The 24203-nt window shown below is 55.1% G+C and overlaps 1 protein-coding gene across 2 annotated transcripts in view; it reads left to right on the top strand.

Moving 5' to 3' along the window:
• Nucleotides 1–23136, top strand: part of TMEM184B (transmembrane protein 184B) — a 45695-nt gene extending 22559 nt beyond the window's left edge. Inside the window, exons 2-9 of one of the 2 annotated variants that reach the window (XM_072973507.1) lie at nt 1036–1284; nt 2808–2973; nt 12771–12861; nt 13362–13437; nt 16114–16205; nt 17044–17213; nt 17663–17857; nt 20717–23136. In XM_072973507.1, the coding sequence (XP_072829608.1) occupies nt 1093–1284; nt 2808–2973; nt 12771–12861; nt 13362–13437; nt 16114–16205; nt 17044–17213; nt 17663–17857; nt 20717–20958 (1224 nt within the window). In that variant the 5' untranslated portion in view covers nt 1036–1092 and the 3' untranslated portion in view covers nt 20959–23136. The remainder of the gene's footprint in view (nt 1–1035; nt 1285–2807; nt 2974–12770; nt 12862–13361; nt 13438–16113; nt 16206–17043; nt 17214–17662; nt 17858–20716) is intronic. The other variant, XM_072973508.1, reaches the window with a different exon arrangement.
• The last annotated feature ends 1067 nt before the right edge of the window (nt 23137–24203 follow it).

Below are 24203 nucleotides of genomic sequence, written 5' to 3'. Positions count from 1 at the left end.
GCTTTATGTAGAACAATAGAAGCGGGCAAAATGGATGCAAGTACCTGATTGCAGAAAGTGCACAAGGCAGGCTTTTAGGAAGAGTTACGCATGAGCTAAATTAAAAGGTGAGCAGTTTGAAGGTGGGAAGGGCCACTAAGTCTCCAAAATAGCACAGCTGGATGGTGAGGAATGGCTGTCAGCCGTCAGGGAAACGAGGGAGAAACGGCAAAGACAAGACACACCTCCCTAGAAGAGCTGCCTCAGTGCTAAAATGATCTTGCTAGACCAGGAGGTATAAAGATGCGTGGAGCTGGTGGGTATTTACCGAACACCTACTGTGTGCCTGCAGGAGATCCAGTCACAGCAGAACGGAGCCCCTGCCCTCAGGGAGCTTGTGTCTGGTGCAGGAGGCAGAGTTAACACATGAGTAATGTATGGTTTGTCAGATGGAGTCAGGTGGTTAATGAGTATTCTGGATGGGAATAAAGCAAACCAAAGAGATCAGGAGCGCCTGGGGTGAGGGAGGGTTTGCCACATTTGAGCAGGTGGTCAGGGCAGAGATCTTAAGGAAGTGTGGGAGCTAGCTGTGTAGCTGGGCAGAGACAGCCAGTGCAAAGGCCCCGTGGCATGAGCAGGATTGGCATGTTCAAGGAGCTAGTGTGACTGGAGTGGAGAATGGAAGTGGGACTTGAGATCAAAGAGCCATGGAGGGCCCATCCAGCAGTCTCGTGGGCCTCTGTAAGGACAGCAGCTTATACCCCGATGGAGCTGGGGGCTGTTGGAGGGTTTGAGCAAAGGAGGGGCCCAAATGGCTAATGTCTTAGTAAGTTTCACACAGCTGCTGTGTGTGGACAGCAGGAGCAAGGGCAGAAGCAGAGAGATTGATCAGGAGCTTGTGTCGTTAATCCAGGGGAGACATGCTGGGGGCTGGAGTGAGATGTGGTCAGGGCCTGGTCACATTTTGAAGGTGCATGTAGAGACCTGGAAGGTTCTTTCCAATGATGCCACCACTGACGCTGGGAGTAGGCTAACACTGCGGTTCCCTCTCTCTAGGCCAGCTCATCCCTTACTCCAAGGCTTTCTCTCAGGGAGCCCCTGCTGCTGGGCACCATGACCGTGAGGGGGGCCGTGCTGGCCCCGGATCCAGCGTCACCCACGACCGCAGCAGCCTCGCCCAGCGTCTCTGCAATCCCTGAGGGCAGCCCCACAGCCATGGAGCAGCCTGTGTTTCTGATGACGACCGCTGCGCAGGCCATCTCTGGCTTCTTTGTTTGGACAGCCTTGCTTATCACCTGCCACCAGGTACCCAGGCCATGCAGGAGCCCCTGAGCCAGCGACCCCAGCCCTCTAGGGGGAGTCCTGAGAAGTTTGTCTTCCAACAAAGTATTAGTTGGGCCAGGGCAGGCTAAGCTGCAATAATAAATAAGCCCAAAACCTCAGGGGCTTCACCCAGTTTCTTGCTCAGCCCAGCCCCATGCAAGTCAGGTTCCGTTTGTGGCTCCAGTATCTTGAGCTTCATGGCATCATCCGTCTGACAACTGCAAGGAGGGGGGTGTGTGTGGAAGAAACTCTGGGTATTTCACCTCCTCAACCAGAAATGGCCCTTGTCCCTCCTGCTCACCTTCCATGGGCTAGAACTGGTCACATGTCCTGCCTAAGCTGCAGGGGAGTCTGGGAGCTGTGAGGGAACACAGGACGTCAGTGACCCCTTTGCAGATGAGGAAATAGAGACCCAGAGAGGGAGGAGGGTGGGGGAACTAGCCTAGTTGTGTATGAGCTGGGGACAGAGCTGGGATAGAAGTCAAGTCTCCCGTCCCCCTGTGCTAGCCGTCCCTGGGGAGGCTGCTGTGGGCTGGGACGTGCTTGGCTGCCCGAAGGAGAAACTTTGAAGGTTGCCCAGCGAAGAGGGAATGCTGAGCCTGCTGCAGTCCCAGTGTTCCCCGTCCCTTCTAGAACCCTACTACTTCCAGGGCGGTTGGCTCACAGCAGATGGGGAGGACTTTGTTCTCTTCCGCCCGAGCCCAGGGCTCCGCTGGGCCAAGCATGAAGTCATGGGAGCCGGGACGAGAGACTCTGGCTGCTGGGACTGTGCATCGTGGCTAGAGCAGTTCTTGGCATTTGTGTGTAGCTTTTAATTTTTTCCCTGGCTTTCTAAAAACCGCATTTCATTTTCCCAACTTCCCAGAGAGGCAGGCAGCGCTGCCTCTGTTCAACAGATGGGAAAATGAGACACAGGATGAGGACATCACTGCAGCCACTCAGCCAGGAAGTGCTTCCACCTCCCGTGGAAGCGAGGGTCCCGTCTGTTCCGTCCTCCACACCATAAGTTAGTTAAGGGATGGGGTGGGATGGGCGACCACCTGGACACCTGTGTTTTAGCTCCACGCTCCAGGGGCCAGGTATTTAGAAAGGCCTGGTGGGTGGAGGGACACGCACATGCTTGTTCATAGCCTCCTTTGCACCACGCACCCGAGGTGCCCAGCCCTGGCTGTGTATGGGGTCCCCAGGGAGCTTGTTATAGCTGTGGATCCCTGCACGTCTCTGACTTTTTTGCAGTCTTGGGCGTGGTCTTTGCACTGCCACACTCAGCCTCCAGGCTTCATGCACCCCTTGATTTGATGCTCACGACACCCTCACCGCAGAAGTTGTGTCATCGCACTTTAGAGAAGGATGTTGAAGCTCAGGGTCACCTAGCAAGTGAGGGCAGGGCTCTACAGAGCTTGTCCCTGACCCCTGGGCTGGGTTCCTCCTTTGGAGCAGAAGGGCAGAGGCGGGCTCAGGCGAGGGCTGGGCTCTCTGGCTGACCGGCCTCCCTCTGCCCCCAGATCTACATGCACCTTCGCTGCTACAGCTGCCCCAATGAGCAGCGCTACATCGTCCGCATCCTCTTCATCGTGCCCATCTATGCCTTCGACTCCTGGCTCAGCCTCCTCTTCTTCACCAACGACCAGTACTACGTGTACTTCGGCACCGTGCGCGACTGCTACGAGGGTGAGGACAGCAAGGGGCGGGCACTGGGAAGGGGTGGGTGAAGCTGGGCTGGGGGCTGCACACCCCCTGGTCCGGAAGCCGGAAACCCCTCTTCCCGGCTTCCTCCCTCAGGGGCCGCCCATCACTTCTTTACTCCCTTCAGGGTGTCTCCCCAGCTACCAGCACATGTGTAGCCAGAGCTTCGCCTGCTGATGCGATTTGTGGTGTGGCCCCGAACACCCCCACAGATACCTGGGAGCAGGGACCCTCACCTGGGTCTTATTTCTCAGTTCCGAGAGCTGGGGACGCTCTCTCACTTAGTGGCCCTGGCCTGGGAAGGGCGGGGAGCTGGGACTTAGAGAAGGAGTCGGTGTCTGTCAGGAGGTGCTGCAGATGAGCATTCCTTCTGGGCAGGGAGGAGTCCCAGCGTGCCTGGCTGGGATGTGCTGGGAGCTGTGCAGGGGGCCGGCCGTGGCTGGAGGAGGGGCCAGCGGCTGGAGGGGGTTGCACCAGCAGGCAAGAATGGGGTCATACCCAGCCTTGCAGGACACATGGAGACACTTAGATTTTCCTTTTTACTGGTGATACACAAAAGTAGGACTCAATTAGAAATTGCAGGTTAGAAAATCTGCAGGTGGTGGGTGGGTGAAGGAGGGAGAGGCCAGAGGCCCCAAGGCAGGTCACAGGCCAGTGATGCTTGGGCCCGCACGCAAACAGGCCAGCAGGGATGGGGAGGAGGGCCCTTGAACTCAAGATCCCTGCTCTGATGCCCACCCTCCTGTGATGGTCCTTTGTTTTCCTGTTTCCTCCCTGTACCTGCACCGCTGGTTTGGGGTCTAGTGCCAGGTTTGGTCTTCCTTATGTCGTGGCTAGAAAGTTCTGATGACTGCTTGTCTGCTTCCCAGATGCGGGAGGGCTTTGCCTGTGGCCCTGGGCTCTGTGGATGTTGGGGTGAAGCATGCTCATACCCAAAGAATCCAGTCTCTCTTCCTGTCCCTCTTTGAACCTGTGTGTCCCTGAGGACCCGCAGGGCACAGGAAAGGCCTTTGGACTTGGGGAGGAAATGCAGGCACCTAACAGGCCTACAGAGTGCGCCTCACCCGCCCCTATGGCCGCATTAGCCTCCTTTCCTGCCCACCTGGGCCCTTGGGTTTCCCGGGTGCCTGCAGAGCTCCTCTCCCGCCTGTGCCGCCTCCTCCTCCTCCTCCTTCATCTTGACTCCAGTGGTTCCTCAGAAGGGCCTTCCCCATCTCTCCTGCTCCCAGCGCCCTGTCTGCATCCTCGAGGCCTCACCATGATTTGCGGTTTGCAGTTAAGTGCAGACAGTGTGCGTGCCTGGTTTGCTCCGTCCCTGTGAGGACTGTCAGCTCCCTGAGAGCAGGAACGGGCGGAGACGTGATGGGTGCTCACTCCTTCCGATTTTGGGAATGAATAAGGAATATTATTAAACACCTGCTACGTGCCTTATGTTTGCCCACGTGGGGCCTCCTTGAAATCCCAGGCTGGAGTCCCTGCTGGGCTCTGTCGGGTGGAGACCTGCTCAGGGCATGACAGGCTCCAGTGCCCGATGTTCCTGGAAGCAGTTGAGTCCCCAGGGAAACCTTTGGACACCTGGGGAGCTGGGGATGGGGAAGGTGGGGCTGAGCACCCTTTTCCGTTCAGCTGCTGGCCGTGCACGGGTGCTCACGAGCAGCCTCTGCCTGCTGGTTCCTTCAGAAGCAAAAAGGTGTTCTCTGCCAAGGGAGAGGGGCTCTCCTGCATGATGAGGGGTATGTATCAGCTCTCTTCTCTGCTGGGCCCTGAGGACTGGGGCTTGTGGCAGAAAGGGGGACACAGCCAGGGAGCCTCCGCACCATCCTCGCCCTGCGCCCCAGCGGCGGCAGCAGATGGTTGGTGGCTCCCCCTACTCCAGAAGCCCTTTTGTTCAGGCCCTGCCTGTCCCAACCTTCCTCCCAGCCCTGGAAAGGTCCTCGCAGGAAGCCGGCCGCCCTGTGAAGCACATCTCCTAGCAACGCTATTATCCGCTCGGCCTCTCCGAGGGAGTCTGCAAACAGCACAGCAGCTGCTCTGAAGTTCAGGCTGCCCTTGAGCTCACCAGCTCGCAGTATCTGTGTCCAGGGTCTGCGTCGGTGGGCTTGGCCCTGGCCTGGCCCTTTCCCGCACCTCTGCTCTGTCTTGTACCCTCTCCGTTTGTGCTTTCATCCAGGTGCTAACAGCTGCCTGCAAGAGCTACCCCTGTAGAGTTGCTGGTGGGGTGTGTCCCTTAAAATTCAAAAAGAGCCCCCCATTCATTCCCCTGCCCACCCTTCCTCCTCAGTGTCCCAAGACCCAGGAAGGGACAGGAATCAACCATGCTGGAGATCTCTTATTTCAGACCCATCCAGCCCGTGGCACAGGCTAGCTCAGAGCCAGGCTCTCTGCTGGGCATCACACAGACATTTGCTTTTTAATAAAAGTAACTAAAATTTTACTTTTATTAAAGTAACACCTGCGTATGGTTGAAACACAAAACTGCCCCAACTCCTCACTCCCAAGGTCACGTACTTTCAACTCTTTAAACTCGTTTCTTTTTCTAGAATAACCTAAACATATGTTTGTACTATTGTTTCTTGAGTTTTTAATTTTCTGTAGTGTTAACATAGTGGCTGACTCCTGTGGAAGGTTTGATTTAGATATGTTGCCTCCCAACTACACACACACACAGTTTTCTTTCCTTCATCTTTTTAAAGTAACTAGGTCATAATTTTTTACAAATCTGCATTCAGTGTGTGCATTCGTGTGTGTAAATGTTCAAGGCTGGGCCTTACAGTGTCCCAAGACTGCATTTCCTTGTTCAGCTTTGTTTTTCCTCTGGTTACTACTTGTCATGCTTTTTGGTTTGCTCTGTGTTTTGTGTATCTATCATTAATTTATTTCCCAATGCTTCAATCTGAATAGAAAAAAGAAACCCTCCACCCAGGGCACCTGCTGGCTTTGGGTTTTAAAGGGGGCCGTCCTCCTGGAGCCCCGCCCTTCTTGCTCTTGCCCAGTTGCCCTCCAGGCCCCTTAATGCCCAGCTGTTGTCCTGGATCTTCCCTTCACTGCCATCCTAGGAACCCTGTTGCCTCTTCTGTCCTGAATCACCTGTTCCCTGGATGCCATTTTTTTCCACCTTGGCCATTTGCTCTCTCCTTTTGGTTAGCAAACATCTTCTAGAAGCTTCCTGAGGAAAAATGGTGCCTGAGAGTTCTCTTTTTTGGAAATCTGAAAGTTATCACAAACATCTTTTACTATATTGTTCTACCTGGTTGGTATTCAATGGGAATGTAGTTCTAAATTGGAAATCATTCTTCTGAATTTTGAAGGCCCGGTTTTCACTATCTCTTAGCTTCCAATGTTTTTTTGGAAAGTCTGCTGGATTCTGATCTTAATGCCTGTATGTGACCTTTTTTCTCCCCCCCAGCTTTTAGGATCTTGCCTTTTTCCGCGGTGTTCTGACACCTCACAAGAGGTGGGGTGTTCGTCGTGCAGGGCACCTGGTGGGCTTTTTCAGTATGGAAGCAACTTCTGCCCTAAGGTCTGGGAAACTTTCTTGTCTGTCTCTTGGATAGTGTCTCCAGCTCCGGTTTGTTATCCCTTTCTGGAACTCCTGTTAGTAGGATGCTGCACTTCGGGATTGAGCTTCAGATTTTCTTCAGTTTTCCAGCTCTTTTTTGTTCTGCTTTCTAGGAACTTTAATTTTTTTTTCCTATTTAAAAACCGTTTACCTTTGAGCTTTTCTGTTGAGGGCTTTATTTCCCTTATCATGCTGTAGGGTGTCAGGAGCCCATCCCCGCCCGTTTTCCCTAGCCCCTTGTTCTCCGTGTTGGTTCTTCTCTCCCTGGGGATGCTGATTGCAGCTTTCGTCTGTTCCCTGCATTATCTCTGTTTCCTGAGTTCCTTCTATCTGTTTGTTTGCTTTTGCTCTTTAACCTTTGGGTTAGAAGCTCTCCTCAAATGTTTGGTGTCCTTGGCTATTTTTTATCTTTAAGAATGGGGATTAAAGCTCCTGAGCCTCCTCCCAGTTGGGTGATAGGACAGGGGGCGTTTCCTCTGCCCTTTTCATGCGGTGGTGGGGCAGGCTCTGATTCTGGGCCTGTTTCCTCAGAGAATAATGTTCGCATCTCCGGCCTGGGAGGTAGGAGCTGAGGGGCTGAGTTATGTGTGCGGGGTGGGGAGGGGCCCTGGACATCTCCCCTTCCTATTCAGACTTCATCTCTGTGTTTTCTGCAAGTCTCCTCATTGCTGCCCTCAGCTGGGCCAAGTTTTTTGAGGACAGAACCATCTCAACCTGTCCTGAAAGTAAAAACCCAAGAGCTCCATGTGGAGCCAGTTTTCCCATTTGCACCCTCGCCCCCAGCCGCTAGAACGGCCTGGTGCACCCAGCGCTGCAGGTTCCTGGGCTTCTCACTGGCTCCCTCCCCTCCCCGGGCTCAGTGGTCACTGCGCATCTTCCAGAGCATTTGTCAACATCCCTTGTCTGCTGCCTCTGGTGCCATCTCCTTGTACCTTTCTCCCCATTCTTTCTCATTTCAGGGTGGGGGGGGGAGGGAGAGAGCATCTTTCCTCATTCTGGGTGCTCCCTGTGGGTCCCTTGGTCACCTGTGTGTCTGTGGCCTCTCCAAGGGACCAGAACTGGAGCTGTGGTCAGAAGGGTGGCCAGGTGACAAGGCTGCTGCCTGAGAACCCCACTCCTAACCTTTATTGCTCTTCTGATGTCTCTGTGTGTGTTCCTGGGGTGTGTGTTGAGTTGTCTGTTTTAAACACTCTTGCCAGGGTGTGGGGTGGTGCTTTACATGGCTCTGTCATTTCCTAAGAAGGGCATGGATTTGTCCAGATGGCCAGTGGGTCTTGGTGTGGGCTGGTTGACTCATCTCAAGGAGATTGTCTTGTCTCGCTTCTCTGAGAATCATTATTGACTCACTAATGTATCTTTAACGGAAACCATCAGCAAATTGGTATTTTACAGACTGGCTGGCCCCAGAGCACTGTTAAAAGGTCAGGAATCCTGAACTGAGAGAGATGGATGAAATCTGATGATTCTGACCAGTTGAATGCAGAGCTGGACATGGACAGACCACTCAACCACGTAGTCCGGGAGTGTGCTGACGTAGGTTGCGACACAGGAAAAGATGTGAGCTCAGGCATCAAATGCTTCCCCGGAGTGGATTGCTGGCCAGCCTAGCTTGGTGGTTCTGGACAGAGGGGCTGATGATTCTTGGACCCTTGTGGCTTTTCTGGAGGGTTTTGTCTTTGGCAACCAGAAGTCTGGTCACCTTGGGGAAGGTGCAGCTTCTCAGCCTTTGAGAAGGTGAGCTTCTTGAGCTCAGGACTGAGTATGGTCCACACCCATCTGCCCTGCTTCTCTGAGCCTCAGACCTGGAGCTCTGGCCCGTGTCTGTCTGTTTGTTCCTTCCTTCCTGTTGATTGTGGAGGGGCCCGGCCCTCTGGTAGTTGTGGGGGGTGGGTCTCAGTTCCTGCCTGCAAAGTCTTTACAGTCTTGATAAAACAATAGGTAACACTATGGACTGTTCAGTGTGCACACAGCCTTACAGATAAGGCGTCACACTCCCACCCTGACCCCTGTCCTCAAAGCAGCCCCGCCAGGAAGGAGCTGTGGTTATCCCCGGCTTAGAGAGGAGAAGACCGAGACACAGAGCGCTTAAGAAGCTTGCCTGACAAAACATTCTCTGACATAAGTTGTAGCAGTGTTTTCTTAGGTCTCTCTTCCAAAGCAATAAAAATAAAAGCAAAAATATGCAAATGGGACCTAATCAAATTTATAAGCTTTTGCACAGCAAAGGAAGCCATTAACAAAAAAAGTCAACGTACAGACTGGGAGAAACCATTTGCGAATGATGTGACCTACAAGTGCTTAATTTCCAAAATACACAAACAGCTCATATGGTTCAATAACAAAAATCAAATGACTCAATCAAAAAATGGGCAGAAGATCTAAATAGACATTTCTCTAAAGAAGACATAGTGATGGCCAATAAGCACATGAAAAGATGCTCAACTTTGCTGTTTATTAGAGAAATGCAAATCAAAACTACAGTGAGGCATCACCTCACACCAGTCAGAATGGCCATCATTACAAAGTCCACAAATGATACATGCTGGAGAGGGTGTGGAGAAAAGGGAATGTAAACTGATGCAGCCACTATGGAAAACAGTATGGAAATTCCTTAAAAAACTAAAATTAGACTTACCATAGGATCCAGCAGTCCCACTCCTGGGCTTATCCAGAGAAAACTCTAATTCGAAAAGATGCATGCATCCCACTGTTCATGGTAGCAGTATTTACAATAACCAGGACATGGAAGCAACCTAAATGTCATCAACAGATGAATGGAGAAAGAAGATATGGGCTTTATACACAATGAAATATTACTCGGCCATAAAAAAGAATGAAATAATGCCGTTTTCAGCAACATGGATGGACCTAGAGATGATCATACTAAGTCAGAAGTAAGTCAGACAGAGAAAGACAAATATCGTATGATATCACTTAAATGTGGAATCTAAAAGGTGATACAAATGAACTTATTTACACAATAGAAACAGACTCACAGACATAGAAAACAAACTTATGGTTACCAAAGGGGAAAGTGGGGTGGCAGAGGGATAAATTAGGAGATTGGGATTGGCAGATGCAAGCTACTGTGTATAAAATAGATGAACAACAATGTGTTCTGCATGTGTATAGCACAGGGAACTGTATTCAATGTCTTGTAATAAACAATAATGGAAAGACTTAAAAAAAACTGTATATGTGAAGTTGAAAAAAAAACAAAACAACTTGCCTGAGACCACACGGCTCCCGGTGGTGGAACCACTGTCCACACCCGGGCAGTCTGGCTTCGGAATCCACGGCTTTCCTACTGCTTTATGCTGCCACTGCCTCTTGTACTGGAAGGATCAGACGGATCAGCAGAGATACTGTGGTAGGTGATGTGAGTGTGGTGACAGGGCAGAGGGGGCTACCATGGAGGAGGTGGCATCTCAGCTGGTTCTGCCACTGGGACTTAGCAAAGACCAGAATGTGCTACCAAGGGGAGGTGTGAGAGATTGTGGCACGTCCTGGGAACTCCAGAAGTGGTTTTATGTGCATCCCACTTACTGTGGCTGTGTACATAACTACCCCAAAACAGACTAGTTTTATTTGTTCATGGATAGTGCAGGTCAGGAGCTGGGGCCGGGCATGCTGGGGATGGTTTGGCCCTGCTCCATGATACCTGGGCCTCAGATGGAGAGCCTGAAGGCTGGGGGAGGGGGTCACCTGAAGTCTGGGTTACTCACATGTCGGGCAGTTGATGCTGGTGTCAGCTGGGGGCCTCGGTTCCTCCCACACCTTCTCCATGTGGGCTAGCTTGGCCTTCCTCGTGGCTTAGTGGCTGGGTCCACGGACAGGAAAGCATCTCAAGAGAGAAGCCAGAGAAAAGAGGCTTTTTCTAACCCCAGCATCAGATGTTACATCAGATGTCACTTCCGCTATGGTCACCCCAGTTCCCCCAGATGCATGAAGAGGGACAAAGACCCCATGTCAGCAGAGGAGTGCCTCATCACGGGATGTGGCTGCCTTTGGAAAATACCATTGACCACACTGTAGCTCTGCCCAGGTTGGAATGGACACAGCCACTCTACTTGGCTGGTTTGGACAAAGGTTATTAATTAGCAGGCTGACATCAGATTTGGCTTGATTCCCCCCCCCCTCATCCTCCACCTTCAGATGCCCCAAAGTTGTCAGTGGAGAGTGATCTGGAGCCCAGTCAGTGGAGATTACATCCTGAGCTGCTGCCATGCCAGGCGGGCAGCACACAGAATCCTCAGCCCCATCAGGGGACAGCAGGCCCCTAAGGAAGGCAGGCAGATAAACAGTAGTGGCCATGACAGCCAGCACTGAGAGCAGGGCCCAGCACTGGCCACTCTTCTGAGCACTTTGCATACTCACAGAAAGCCCACGCCGCCCTAACCAGGTAGGTGCTCCTGCTGTCCCCATTTAACAGATGAGGAAACAGCCACAGAGAGCCACCTCCTCCTTGGCGGCCTCCCCTGTCCCGTCACCATGCTCTCATCACATGCCACATTATCTCTGGCTCAGTATCACAGCAGAGCCACATTGCACACTCTCTGCTGTGTGTCTGGAAGGGGATGCCTGCAATACAGTGTGGTAGGTGCTGTGGGTCATGTTTACACAGGCTGCTCTCTGCCGCCCCTGTTCCCAGCCCCAGATATGAGCTCTCAATAGATCAGAGTGACTGAGTGGCGTCCAGCCCTCAAATATATTCCTTTCCAAGGTGCTGAAGGCCAGCTTTTACCTACAAATGTATTGCCAGGATCTTATGAGCTCCAGTTCCAGGCAATCAGGTGTTTGTGGTGTGCTTAGTACATGCCCAGTGCCGGGCCCGTGCTCCTGGGAGAAGCAGGCTCCCCTCAGGGGCCATAGTCCTGTGACACCAGTCGGTGATCACACTCGAAGGGAGGAAGGACTGCACGGCGTCTGCAGATCAGCAGGTTTTGTGGGTGAGGAGGCACTGGCCTCCATGGTGGTGGCCAGGGACTTCTCAGGGTGGGTGTGTCCAATGGGTTGATGGTATTAGGAGTGTAGAGGGCAGGGTGCCCACGCGTGGGGTCGGTGAGGGCAGAGGCACGGAAGGCACAAGGTTCTGCAGAGGGAGAGGGGGCATCTAGTGTTGCTGGGTGGGAAGTGTGATGGGTGGGTGGGGACCAAGCGACTGGCTGTAAGCCCTTGAGTGGAGCCAGGCCTTTCAGCCGCACAGGGATGTCAGGGTCAGATGAGATGAGCCCTCTGGCTGCAGGGCTGCTGGTGCCTCTCCCTTGATCTTATCCCCTGACCTGCTTTGACCCTCCCCTTGGCCTGACTCCCATGCTGTATGCCTCTCTTGTCCCCCTGCTCTAGGCCCCGATCTTCCTCCTGCATCTTTCCTGCACAGCATCCCCTGCTGTGCTCCTCCTCCTCCCGCTCACTCCGGCACATCTGTGTGCTTCCCTGTAGGCAGCAGCCTTCATTTTGCTGACCCAGCAGAAGTCCTGTGACTGGGAGACCAATTACAACGTCATGCTGTATTTATAGCATTTATAGCATACTTCTACTGTGCCATGTTGCTGTTGCAAATTTTGTGTCTTTGTGGGGGATGTCAAACCACGTCCCAATTCAGAACCAGCTGGCCCCACTTCCCAAGACATTCACAGTGTATTTTGTGCATCTATCATGTTTTGTTACAGCTCATAGTGCTGTGTATAGTAAGATGTTGTTGAATGCATAAAGGTTTTGTCTCATTCTTGCTTAGAATTTCTCTTGCGATCTCTCTGGAGAATGTTTTATTTTTGCTTTGTCATAAAACTGAGATCTATAACACACAAACAGAAAAGAACATAAAGCTAAGAAATAATTATAAAGCCAATAAATAATTATAAAGCCAACACCCGTTGAGCCCCAGAATGTGCATGCTGCCGGCTCCCCAAGCCCCCAGCACGCCCATCCACATCTCCTCTCTTCCGGCCTCCCTACGCAATCCTGAATTTGGTGGTAATCACTTTCTTGCTCTTCTTTCTGGTCTGTCCAGCAGTGTGTGTACACATCCCTGAACAGCATGATTTAGCTGTGCCTGATTTCAATTACAAATGGAATATTCACCATATAGAGTCTTCTGTCCATGAGGTCCCCCTATTGCTGCCTGTGACTGGTTCTTTCACTTTCGTTGCTGTTTAGAATTCCACCATCTGTTTATCCATCCTGTTGACTTGAGTGGTTTTCTCTGTACATTCTTTTACAGCCTTGGTCATCTATAACTTCCTGAGCCTGTGCTATGAATACCTTGGGGGGGAAAGTTCCATCATGTCAGAGATCAGAGGGAAGCCCATTGAGTGAGTATGAAGCCCCCCGGGAGCCTCCCACACCACCTTGTTTCCTTGGCCTGACGTTCTCTGAGCTGTCCTGGCGTCAACTGGTCACACAGACCACGTCTGCCCATGACCTTGACCTATTGTGCCTCTCCCACACTTCCTGAGTGAGGCCATTCACTGGGACTCTTGGAAGGGCCTGTTTGGCTCTTTCTCCTCTCTCTTCCTGTCCTTTCCTGTTTGCCTGTTTTTCCTTCTTGCAGTTTTGACATTTAGTGCCTTTCAAGTTGGTTTGTTACCCCAAGGCTAATGTCACCCTGCTCCCTCCCGCAGGCCCTGCTACACATGGAAATGCTCTCTTGTGTCTCTCTCCATGCTTGGCTCAAAGACTGCCCAGGGTCCAAGCCCCATCCCCACCCTACCCCACTGTACCCTGAATGTGAAGGAGGGTGGCCTTCTCCAGCCCCACCCTCCTGAGTCCTGGCTCTCAGCTCACCAGCCCCTTCTCCGCTTGTCTCTTCCAGGTCCAGCTGTGTATATGGCACATGCTGCCTCTGGGGGAAGACTTACTCCATCGGATTCCTGCGGTTCTGCAAGCAGGTGTGTACCCCAGCAACTGCCCTGATCAAGAGTTGCAGGCAGGGGACCAGGAGCCTGGGTCTGTGCCCTGGAGTAGCAGCTGCAGGGGCCGTCCTGCCCCTGGTTGAAAGAGTGGCAAAGGCTGGCCTAGGGCCGGGAGGACCCTGCAGCAGGGCCCATTTGTGGGGTTCCCACTTCCTACGAGGCACCCCAAGCCCCAGCACCCACTCCCCAAGCTGTTAGGGATGCACTTGCATTGGCAGGATGTGCTCAAGGGGGCAGAGACAGGTGTCCCGGGACTGTCTGACTCAGCCCTGGGCAGGCAGTGGTCCCAGACTCTTGCTCACTTTGACCAAGCCTTGTTGTGCATGAGAATCCAAGGAAGTGCCTGGTGATTCTAGAATCTCGGTTTGAAAAATTCTCATCAGCTGCGGCTAGAGGCCAGGAGGGTTCTGCATTAAAGAACATGACGGAACAGTTCTGTGCAGCCTCTGGTCTCTTACCCCATTTCCCACCTGGCAGTCAGGCCAGCAGCTTCCAGTTTCCAGAGCTGCCCTCCCTGTGGTCTAGAGTGGCCTGGCTGGAGGCGATGTGGTGTTGTGCTTAAAGTCCATGGGCCTGGGTGACTGGCCAAGTGAGTCTGATTTCCAGCTTCTCCTCTGACGGTGTGATCTTGGATAGGTTACGCAACCTCTCTGGACCTTAGTTTCCTCTTTCATAAAGTGAGCATAATGATACTTATCTCAAGGGATGATTTAAGGAACAGGTGAGAGATAGCATTTAACACAGCTCTGGCTCAGAGCCCGCTGTGTCTTGCTCAGCACCACACCCAGTCAGTGTGACCTGGACTTAATCTCCTCTGGGGCTTCACAGGGCCTGTCAACCCCTCCAGCGTCACCCAGTGTCATCAAGAGGGGAAATGAAACCCATGATCACTGTGACCTGCCCGAGGGCTGGCTTGCTCTCCTGTGCGGGGCCATGCCCGTGGCACGGGCACACCCGCAAAGCACTGCCTGGACGTCCCAGGCTCCAGTTCTGCCTCCAGACCATCCTTTCCGAGGGTGTTTCTAAATTCAAAGTCTCCCCACAGGACCTGTGGGGGAAAGAGTTCAAACTGTCCTGGGTTTGGGGTGGGGCCTTTCAGAGCCGTTGTTTACCAGCCGTTCGTCCAGCTGTGACTCACTGCTTTCTTTGATGACTAGATTGTGTATGAAGTTTTGATCCCAGATTACTAGCTAGGTTGCCTTGTTGTAAATTATTTCCCAGCCCCGTGGGCTCAGATGTTCTGCCTTCCCGGAGGTGGCAGAGACAGGTAGTAAAAGGAAAGGACAGAAGAGGCCTCTTTACCCCTTTCCCATGGGAGAGAGGACACTGCAGCTTTGTTGGCAGGGTGGCGCCTGGGGTTCTGAGTCTCCTGGAGAGTTTGCTGCTCCTGCATTTCAGCTTCTCCGTGCCTCAGTTTCCCTAGCTGCACTGTGGGGATGACGACAGTACTTAGTCATGGGGCTGTTGAGAACACCAAGCGACCTGACCCAGGGCAGCCCCGGCCTCTCGGCAGGCTCGCAGTGCTCACTCCCTTTCCCCAAAGCGTGCTGGTCCCGCTTCTTCTAGAGAGTGGGGGCCTGGGGAGTTTTGTGGGGTTCACTGACCGCAGCATTGCCCCTCCAGCTCCGCCACACATGCCTCACCTCTTGGCAGCCCCACAACTCAGGCCACCTGGGGCTCCCCTGTAAACCTCGCTGGAGCCCCTTTCGGGGCAGAGACCCGGGGTTTCCACAGGTAACTATGCTCCGGGGTCCTTGCCCCATTGGGAGCCACAACAGCTTAGCCTTTTAAACTGCACCCACCTCCACAGAAGGGGCCTTGTGGCTTGATTTGTTTGGTTTCAAGAGAATGGTGATTCCAGTGATTTTATGGGCACCATGGGTACCCCTGGCATTTCCTGAGGTCTCTGTAGGGACTCGTGGAAACCTGGCTGAGGGATTCTTTCAGCAGCTGAGGCCTCTAATGAGTGCTCAGAGGTGGGAGACCTCCAAGGACAGCCTGTGCTGTCTGATTCTTCATTCCCCGCACAGTGGCCCAGCGACATGGGGCTGGTTACATCCATTTATCATGAGTGGCCACTCAGAGGCTAAGTGACCATCCATTCAAACTTCTACAGCTGGTAGTTGGCGAGGCCAGAATTCACACTCAGATGTTGGGACTCCAGACCTTGTGCTTTGGGCTGCTTCCTATTTTGCACTCCTGTGGGTCATCTCCATCCCTAGGAAGACCCCAGCTCGACATAAACCCCAGGCCCAGGCCCAGGGAGCCAGACCTGGGGTGGACGAGGAGGCCCTCACCCACCTCTGCTCCCTGTGTGTGGCCACCTCCTCCAGCACTTAATGCCGCGCACTTGTCTGCTGTCTGCCCCTGGGCCTTGCCATGAGCTGCTCCCTCTGCCCGGTCCCTGTCTCTCTGGGATGTTCCTGCTGGCCCCTTCCCTGGCGGTGTCTCTGTCTTCTGCTCCTCTGTTCCTCCGCCATTCTTCCTTCACGTCCTTCTGTCTTCTCATGCAGCGGTTCCCCCGGGGGCAGGACATTGGGCCTCCCCTGACCCCTGTCCCCTGGCATCCAGCACAGGCCCAGCTGGCTGGTGGAGGTGCTTGCTCCATGGTTTCTGTGCTCATCCTTGACCCCTGACCTTCTCCTCCGACAGGCCACACTACAGTTCTGCGTGGTGAAGCCGCTCATGGCTGTTAGCACCGTGGTCCTCCAGGCCTTCGGCAAGTACCGGGACGGTGACTTTGAGTAAGCAGCGGGTCCGCCTGCGGCGTGTGTGGGGAAGAGTGGGTGGCCCTTCCCAGAGGCTAATGCCCTGGCTAAGAGAATGGGGTGGCCACAGACTGGCCCTCACTCATTTCCTCCTCTGAGTGGAGACCAATCCTGACCCTGGCCTCCCTCACGCCTCCCTGCACCCCTGAGTCACGATGGCCATCACTCTTGGCCCCGCCTCCGGCACAGGAGTGAGCACTCAGCGTCCATCATGTTCATGTACAGACTGCAGAGTGGTGCCCCGGGGGTGGGCCATGAAGGGACAGTGACTATTCCCAAGGCAGGGCACGAGAGGGTCAGAGCCTTGAGAGGCCCGTCTCCAGTCTCCTCTCCTGTGGGAACTGACACACACACATCACTTTGGGGTTAATGTAAGTGACCGCGTGTCCAGGCCCTGAGCTTGCACGCACTTCACACATACTTGTACCCATGCCTTGCACAGCAGCACCCAGGGGCCGGTGAGCAAACAGACTCAGTGGGGGATGTAACTTGGCTCAAGTGAGAAGAGCAGAGCCAAGCTGCATGTCACTCTGACCATCAGGCTGCAGCCCCTGCCCCAGAGGATACCTGGAGTCCTCTGCCAGGAGCATGGGCACCAGGGCTGCAGGTGGCAGGGCCGGCCTGCTCTGCTGGTGCTCACCCTCACGCTCCCTATAGTGTTTCGACCACTTTGATCACCTGTCCCCTCTCTTTGGTGGCTCGAGAAGCATTGCTGAGAGCCATGGGGATGGCATATAGTCAGGGCAAAGGGCAGGGGGGTCCTTGTCCCAAAGAAGGGTCTGTTCAAGCCAGAGACTGCTCCATGTCCCCACAGTGCCACCAGCGGCTACCTCTACGTGACCATCATCTACAACGTCTCGGTCAGCCTGGCCCTCTACGCCCTCTTCCTCTTCTACTTCGCCACCCGGGAGCTGCTCAGCCCTTACAGCCCTGTCCTCAAGTTCTTCATGGTCAAGTCTGTCATCTTTCTTTCCTTCTGGCAAGGTGAGCCTCCTCCCAGCCCCTGTGAGGCTAGCCTGTGCCTCCCTGTCTCCTAAGCCTTGTCTCCTTCCTCTTGCTCACCATCCCCAGTGACCCTAGGGCCCAGGCCATGGGGCTGTCCCTGGGTGATCCTGGCCTGGAGCTCAAGGGACCTCTGTCCACTGAGCAGCTGTGGGCTGTGACATCTGAGCCATGAGCTTTGGTGGGACTGCTTCATGGATGGGGACTCGAGGCGATGTCTTGGTGTTATCAGCCAGGAACTGGAGGGATGGGGTTTTCTTGAGGCCTTGGCTTGTGTCAGCCTCTCTGCCCAACAGGAGCAACTGTGGACCCTGCTTCCATCCTCCTGGGGGCATGTCATTTGGCGGGCTGTATGGAGGAGGGGAGACCGAGAAGGGGGTCCATTCTGGGGCCAGATGCCGATGCCTCTCTTTCCACATCTTCCCTTCCAGGCATGCTCTTGGCCATCCTGGAGAAGTGTGGGGCCATCCCCAAGATTCACTCGGCCCGCGTGTCGGTGGGCGAGGGCACAGTGGCTGCTGGCTACCAGGACTTCATCATCTGCGTGGAGATGTTCTTTGCAGCTCTGGCCCTGCGGCACGCCTTCACCTACAAGGTCTATGCCGACAAGAGGCTGGACGCACAAGGTATGAGCCACGGTCCTGAGACCAGCGGGAAGGGTGCTCCCCAGCCCCTCCTCAGGATCCCTCCTGCCTCTCAGGGTCCTGCAGGGACAGATCCCTGGCTTACGTGTAGGAAAGGGGCCACAGAGAACAAGGCTCCCCTGTCTCCTGTCACAAGGGGGTGTGTGTGTGTGTGTGTGTGTGAAGCTAGATTCATCTATCTCTCGCAGCAGGTCTGGAGTACGGAGACCTCGAGATGATATAGCACAGTATCCCATGGAAGGTCAGGACAGAGACCCGAGAATAAACAAGTTCCTAACTTGTTTGAACACCATCACCTATTTTGTCCTACGATTCCCTTGTCTCTAAAGTTCCTTTTTATAAACCTGATTACTTCCAAGAAACAGACTCAGATGGTATAGCTTTTAACAGCTTTCTGAAAGTCCACATTGTCCGGGCCCCAGCCTTGGAGACTCTGCATTGACTGGCCTGGGTTTGAGCCCGGCAGGATGTGCTTTTAGAGCTCCCTGAGTGGTTCTCCGTGCTGGCCGGAGAAGCAGGGTCTGGGGGATGCCTCTGGCTGCTGCTGGGCAGAGAGGGGATACTAGAGGAAGAGGAGGCAGGAATGCCTGAAACAACTTACCCAGTGAGGGGGCAGGAGGGCCTCCTGTCTAACATGCCCACTCGAGGGTTCTGCTGCTGCCAGCTCCCTTGCCCTGTGGCTGGAGGAGGGACCCACTTGTCCAGGTCCCCCACCTGTGCCCACCACAGGCCCTGGGGAGCGGCGTGCTGAGCAGAGCGTAGAAGCGACTTCCTGGCCTGCACAGGGCTCCCTGGCCGCCCGCCTCCCACCTTGCCATGTTCTTTCCCTGGTTGGGAAGAGGCCTTAAAACGCCTGAGGCTGCTGGAGGCGTGTGGCTGAATTGCTCTCCAGGCCTCTCGACTCTGGCACCTGACTGTTCTCCCAACACACTTGCTGGCTGGGCGCTCGAGGCACTTTTTCTAGTTTTGAATCTACACTTAGTGGCAGGCGCTGTGCTGGCCAGGGCTCACCTCTACCTGCTCCTATCTCACCTGTGTCCCGCCAGGCTGCCAGTTGGAAGGATCTGGGTGACTCCTACCCAGTGTTGAGGGCGATATCTGTTCCACCTGGCACTTGGGAAGGTCACCCTTGTGCCTAGAGCCTGAGGCCATGGCTGAGAACTCTTTCTGCACCCTTAAGACGGGCTTTAAGACATTGTATCTGCACTGCTGGCCCTGCAAAGGCTCTCCCAGGACGCCTGGCTATCTTCCCACCCACTGCCCCAGACACATCCACCCCCAGTAAGAAACAGCATGGCCAGGAATCCAGCTCTAGCAGGGACGCCAGCCCAGCCCAGCCAGGGAAAGCTGCTGCCCGCCTTTGCCCACCGCCCTGCTGGTCCTGGGCATGTGGTCCACCTGCTAACCGAGGCGCCCGGCCCCTCTCAGCCCTCCGGTCAGGCTTGGGCGCAAAGCTGGCTCTGCGGTGTGGTCTGCACAAGTCAGCCATCCACTCCGTGACATCCTGTGAAGTGTTGTGAGGCCTGTAAAGCACATGGTGCCGGCCCAGCAATTCCAGCCAAGCCTAAAGAGGAACAGGGGTGGGGGTCCCTACTTAGGTGCAGAGGCTGAACTCCGACCACCATTCTGGGTGTCCGCTGTTTGTCCCCCAACCAGAAGAAAGTGTGAGCCCCACACAGGCATCTCCTAGGTGGACACCCCCCCCCCGCCGCCCAGCCCTGAGAGGGCAGCTGGGTCCTCCTGAGTGCTGGCAGGGCTGGGGCGGGGCGGGCAGGGTGTGCTGTGCTGTGCGGTGCCGGCCTCGGTGGTGGGCGCGTGGTGTTCACTCAGCTGTCTCTTGTCTTCTCTATTTCTCTGGCTCCCTTCCCCTCCCCTGCCCTGCTTTTGCCCCGGGTTTGGCCGCGGGCAGTGCCGACATATGGCCCTTACGGTAGGTTCTGCTCTCAGTCTGCACGTCTGTCCTGCACGTCAGTCCTGGTCCCTGTCATCAGCATGCGTCTCCCCCTAGTTCCTTCTCTATGTCCCCGTCTCCTCCCTCACAGGCACCCCTGGGTGGCAGAGCCAGAGCACCTGCCCGCCGAGGGCTGCCCTCCATAGAGCTTGCCTCCTTCCGTCCTGGTCTCTCATTGCTCTGGAATACGCCCTGCGCAGTCTGAGGGCAGAGTGCTTGTTAACGGGAAATCGAGACATTTAGTTTCCGGGCAGAGTGGGAAGGTGGAAAGAGCATACACGTTTGAGTCTGAAGATCTGGGGCCAGAGTCAGGCTCACCTCTTGTATCTTGGTTTTGAGGCCTGGGCCATTTCTACCCCCTAGAGCCCATGGGGACAGTTAGGGAATTAGGGGGGAGCACTTCAATGCAGGTGACCCCCGCCCTCTCAGAGCAAAAATGTTGGCTCCGCTGTGGGTCTGTGGCCCACTCCTCAGAGTGAAAGGGAGCATCCGCAGGTGAGGGGGACAAGGGCCAGCTTCCCTGAAGCCTGCCCCCCCCCCACGCTGCCTGTCCTCAGTCAGCGTGTAGCTTGTCCTGGCCCCCCGGGGTATTCTGGGCAAATGCCTGCAGTGTGCCAACCTCCACCCCAGCTCCCTTCCCACCTGCCAGACTTTCCCCAGTGGCTGCTTACCTTCTCCCTGTGGGGCTGTGCTCCATTCTGCACCCCAGCCAAAGGAACCATTTCTTTCCTTGTCCCTTCTCGTGTCTCGGACCCCATACTGTGTCCCAGGAGTGGTTGGTTACATGACACAGCCTTGGGGTGGGGGGGGTACAGGACCAGGGTTGGGGCCAAGCAGCCTTGTCCCCTCTGCCCCTTCCCCTCACTGCCCCCCTGCCTCCCACCCTGCAGGCCGCTGTGCCCCCATGAAGAGCATCTCCAGCAGCCTCAAAGAGACCATGAACCCACACGACATCGTGCAGGACGCCATCCACAATTTCTCACCCGCCTACCAGCAGTACACTCAGCAGTCCACCCTGGAGCCCGGGCCCACCTGGCGCGGGGGCGCGCACGGCCTCTCACGCTCCCACAGCCTCAGCGGTGCCCGCGACAACGAGAAGACTCTCCTGCTCAGCTCCGATGACGAGTTCTAGGTGCGGCTGCTGGTGGGGAAGGACTGGCGCCTCGGCCCCGGGCAGGGTGTGCCCCACCTCCAGCCTCATGTCTGGACCGGGAGGCAGGCGGGCACAGCTTTGGCATTGCCCTTTAATTTATTGGACCAGAAACACTCACATATCGCTTCCAGAGGAACAGCCAGACGCTGTCTGTCCAGGGGCCGGCCCAGGCTCACCCAGGAGCCTTCAGGAATATTTATACAATGCCAAGGCTCTACTGCCTGGGCGAGGAGCAGAGGACACTGGGAGTGACTCCCAGGCCCCTGCAGCTCGTCCTGAGGTGGTGGCATGTTGGGACCAGCCGTGCCCAGGCCCAGATGCTTGTGCTGTGGACCAGCGGCTGCAGCCTTCTCAGCCCTTCCCCCACGAGACTTACAGCCCCTCCCCCAAACACCGTGCAATACTCTGACCTGGGCTCTTTCCTGCCTGTTCCCTCTCTGTCCACCCTTGTCTGATGCTAGATTAGCCTCACCTTGGGCAGGAGGAAGGAGGAAGGAACATAGATGCTCTCTGTGGACCCTCTTCCTGACCCAGGCCTGCCTGGCATGCTGCAAGGATCGGAGCCAGACATCAAGAGCCATGGGTCCCACCTCGGAAGGGTGTGCGGGAGCAAGTGGGCCCCTCTTCTGGGCTGTGGCCTTTCCAAGCCCCACAAGGCAGGGGTCTCTGGGCTCCTGAGTGTCCTCTCTGTGGCTGCACCTTCTGCCCGCCTCCTGCCCCTTCTTGCCTGCTGAGGACAGCTGGCAGCCCACACTGCCCTCCCACTTGGGGTCCTTCTTGAGAGTGTTTTGGGGAGAGCCCTTGCTTCCCAGCTGCTCAAAGGGTCAGTGGCTCCCAAACCTCCCTGTCAGGCTGAGCAATCAGCGTCTCTGCTGGCTCCCGGTCTCTCCCTGGGGCTTCTCCCTCCTGCTTTAGGGGGAGGGTCTGAGTCTCAGCATTTCAGACCAGCTTCCAGAGGAGCACAGCCTTGCTGGTAAGGAGGGTGGAGGGATGGGGCATGCAGCGGAGGGGAGCCAGGAGGTGGGAGTGGTTCCAGACTCCTCTTCCTGGCCCCGTCTCCACACAGGGCCTGGTGTCCTGCCTCATCTGGCCCCATGGCCCATCTTTTCTGTGCCTTAGTCACACATGAAAGCTCCCCTCCCTAGGCCCTCGGTCTGTCCCAGACACTCCCTGGGGGCTCCCTGTTAAGCTGCTAGCACTCAGAGGATCCTGCAGTGCTGGGCCAAGTGCCCTTGGGCAGGCCTCAGGGCAGGCCCCAGGACTACCAGTCGCCTCCCCTCGCCCGCCTCCATGCGCATATACCTGGAGCCTCCCAGAGCTGGAGCCCTTTCTGGCCACTTTTCTTCGGAAGAGCCTTGTGATGGACACAGTGCACATTTATACGGGCAGTGTGTCCCATCGCTGGAAACCCAGAGAGCACGTGGTTTTGGGCTACAACAGCCTGGAGGAAGGGTAGGGTGAGGGAGAAGGGCCCTGCCCTGTGGCATCAGAACTTCACCGTGGAATCTCTTTCCTTTTGGCCACTCCTGGACTGAACTGCCCCAAGGATCAGTGAGGGGTTCCCTCCCAGCAATCTTCCTGGGTCTCCTTCGGTCTTTGTGACCAAGCCAGCCCTGAGGGGTGGGGGGCACAGAGGCCTGCCTGTCGGGTACTGGAGGCAGCAGGTAGGTGCAGGCTGTCTGAGGAGAGCCTCCGGCCTGCCGCCACCATTTGCTTTCATGAATCTGTTTCTCTGATTCTCCTTCCAGGCCAAAGTGTGCTGCTGACTCCCTGCCCCACTGTCTTTGCCTGCCCCGGCGGCACCGGCCCTCTCGCGTGGTGGGTGGGGGAGATGAGGGGCTCAGTGGCAGGGAGCTCGCTGCCCCTGGGGAGATGGGGCTAGGATCGCGTGCCTGACCACTCCATCCCTCCTTCCTAGGATGCATAACCTACCTTGTCTTTTTATTTTTTTTTTAATTTTTTTTCCTGATAGAGTAGCTCTTTGTACATAAAAAATACTTGAAAAATTAATTGTATGACGTATGAGAAGACAGAGTCCCCTAGTTTTGTATCTCGTGTATGACTGCCATGAGTTCCACCAGAAAGCCGCTCTATTTTGGTCTCTGTGACATTTTAAATGCGTGACAGAAGTGAGCAAATAAAGTGAGAAAGAAATATGTATATGAGATAATATAGATTGTATTGAAATCTCTGCCTGTGGGTGAGGTTTTTTCCCTTCCTCTTCTCCAGCTGTGTGTGTGTGTGTGTGTGTGTGTGTGTGTGTGTGTGTCTTGGGGTGGATTTAGTGGTTATGGGCAAGGGTGTCTTAGGAAACCCCCTTCCTTCCGGATTGTAGGTGTAGGCTGAGGAGGGTGGATTCACATTGCCAGAGGCAAAAATCGGGGTCCAGGGCCCCACTGGATAGTGTTTCCCTCTTCCCCGGCCAGTGGGACACAGTGGCCTCCTTGGTCCACTGGCCGCAACATCCCACAGGGCTGTTGTGTACAGTCGGCTGATGCTTTGTGCCCCATTTTGTCAGCCAGCTAGATGGGGCCTGCGTTCTGGCAGCCCCACTCCTGCAGGTGTCTTCCAGGGGTTTGAAGAGATGCCCCTTCCTCCTTCCAGGCTATCTTCCTGCCTTCCTGAGTCCACCCTCTGTCCCGGGACCCTAGGTGCCTTCCCCAAGGGGCAAGGAGGCCGGGAGAAGGGCCTTCAGGGCAGTGGGCAATCGCATGACACCTGGTACCTTTCTGCCACCAAGGCATGTCTTCCGGGCAGGCTGTGCTGACAGGAGCACTCAGGAATGCAGCGTGGGCGGGGGAAATTCCCAGCCCGCTGACCTCCGCTTGTCCCTCCCGCAGCTTCCTGCTGCCCTGTCTGCAGGCCTGAGCTCAGTGTCCGGGATCAGGGTCCTGGGCCTCAACCTGACTTGGGGAAAAAGGTCTGTGGACCAAGACAACCCATGTGGTTTGACCCTTCCCCCGATTTCAAATGCTACACGTTCGACAGAAGCATCCTTCTCCCAGCCCCACCATCCCTCCATACCCAGCCACTCAGAAATCGTCCTCGCCTTTGGGGTAAACGCTCACTCTGCATTACAGCTTGCAGCCCCTCGGGTTCCCAGTGCTCGTCACATCTGTGCCCTTAGAGTACTTTAGTTATACAGGAGGGTAAACTGAGCTGCAAGAAGCTAAATAAGTCATCCAAGGTCATACAACTAGAGAAAAACACCTTGCTTTAACCCC

The sequence above is a fragment of the Vicugna pacos genome, chromosome 12 (assembly GCF_048564905.1).
Source record: "Vicugna pacos chromosome 12, VicPac4, whole genome shotgun sequence".
Classification (NCBI taxonomy): Eukaryota; Metazoa; Chordata; class Mammalia; order Artiodactyla; family Camelidae; genus Vicugna; species Vicugna pacos.
The sequence above is the reverse complement of the archived record's forward strand: the minus strand, read 5'-3'. Positions and strand labels throughout refer to the sequence as shown.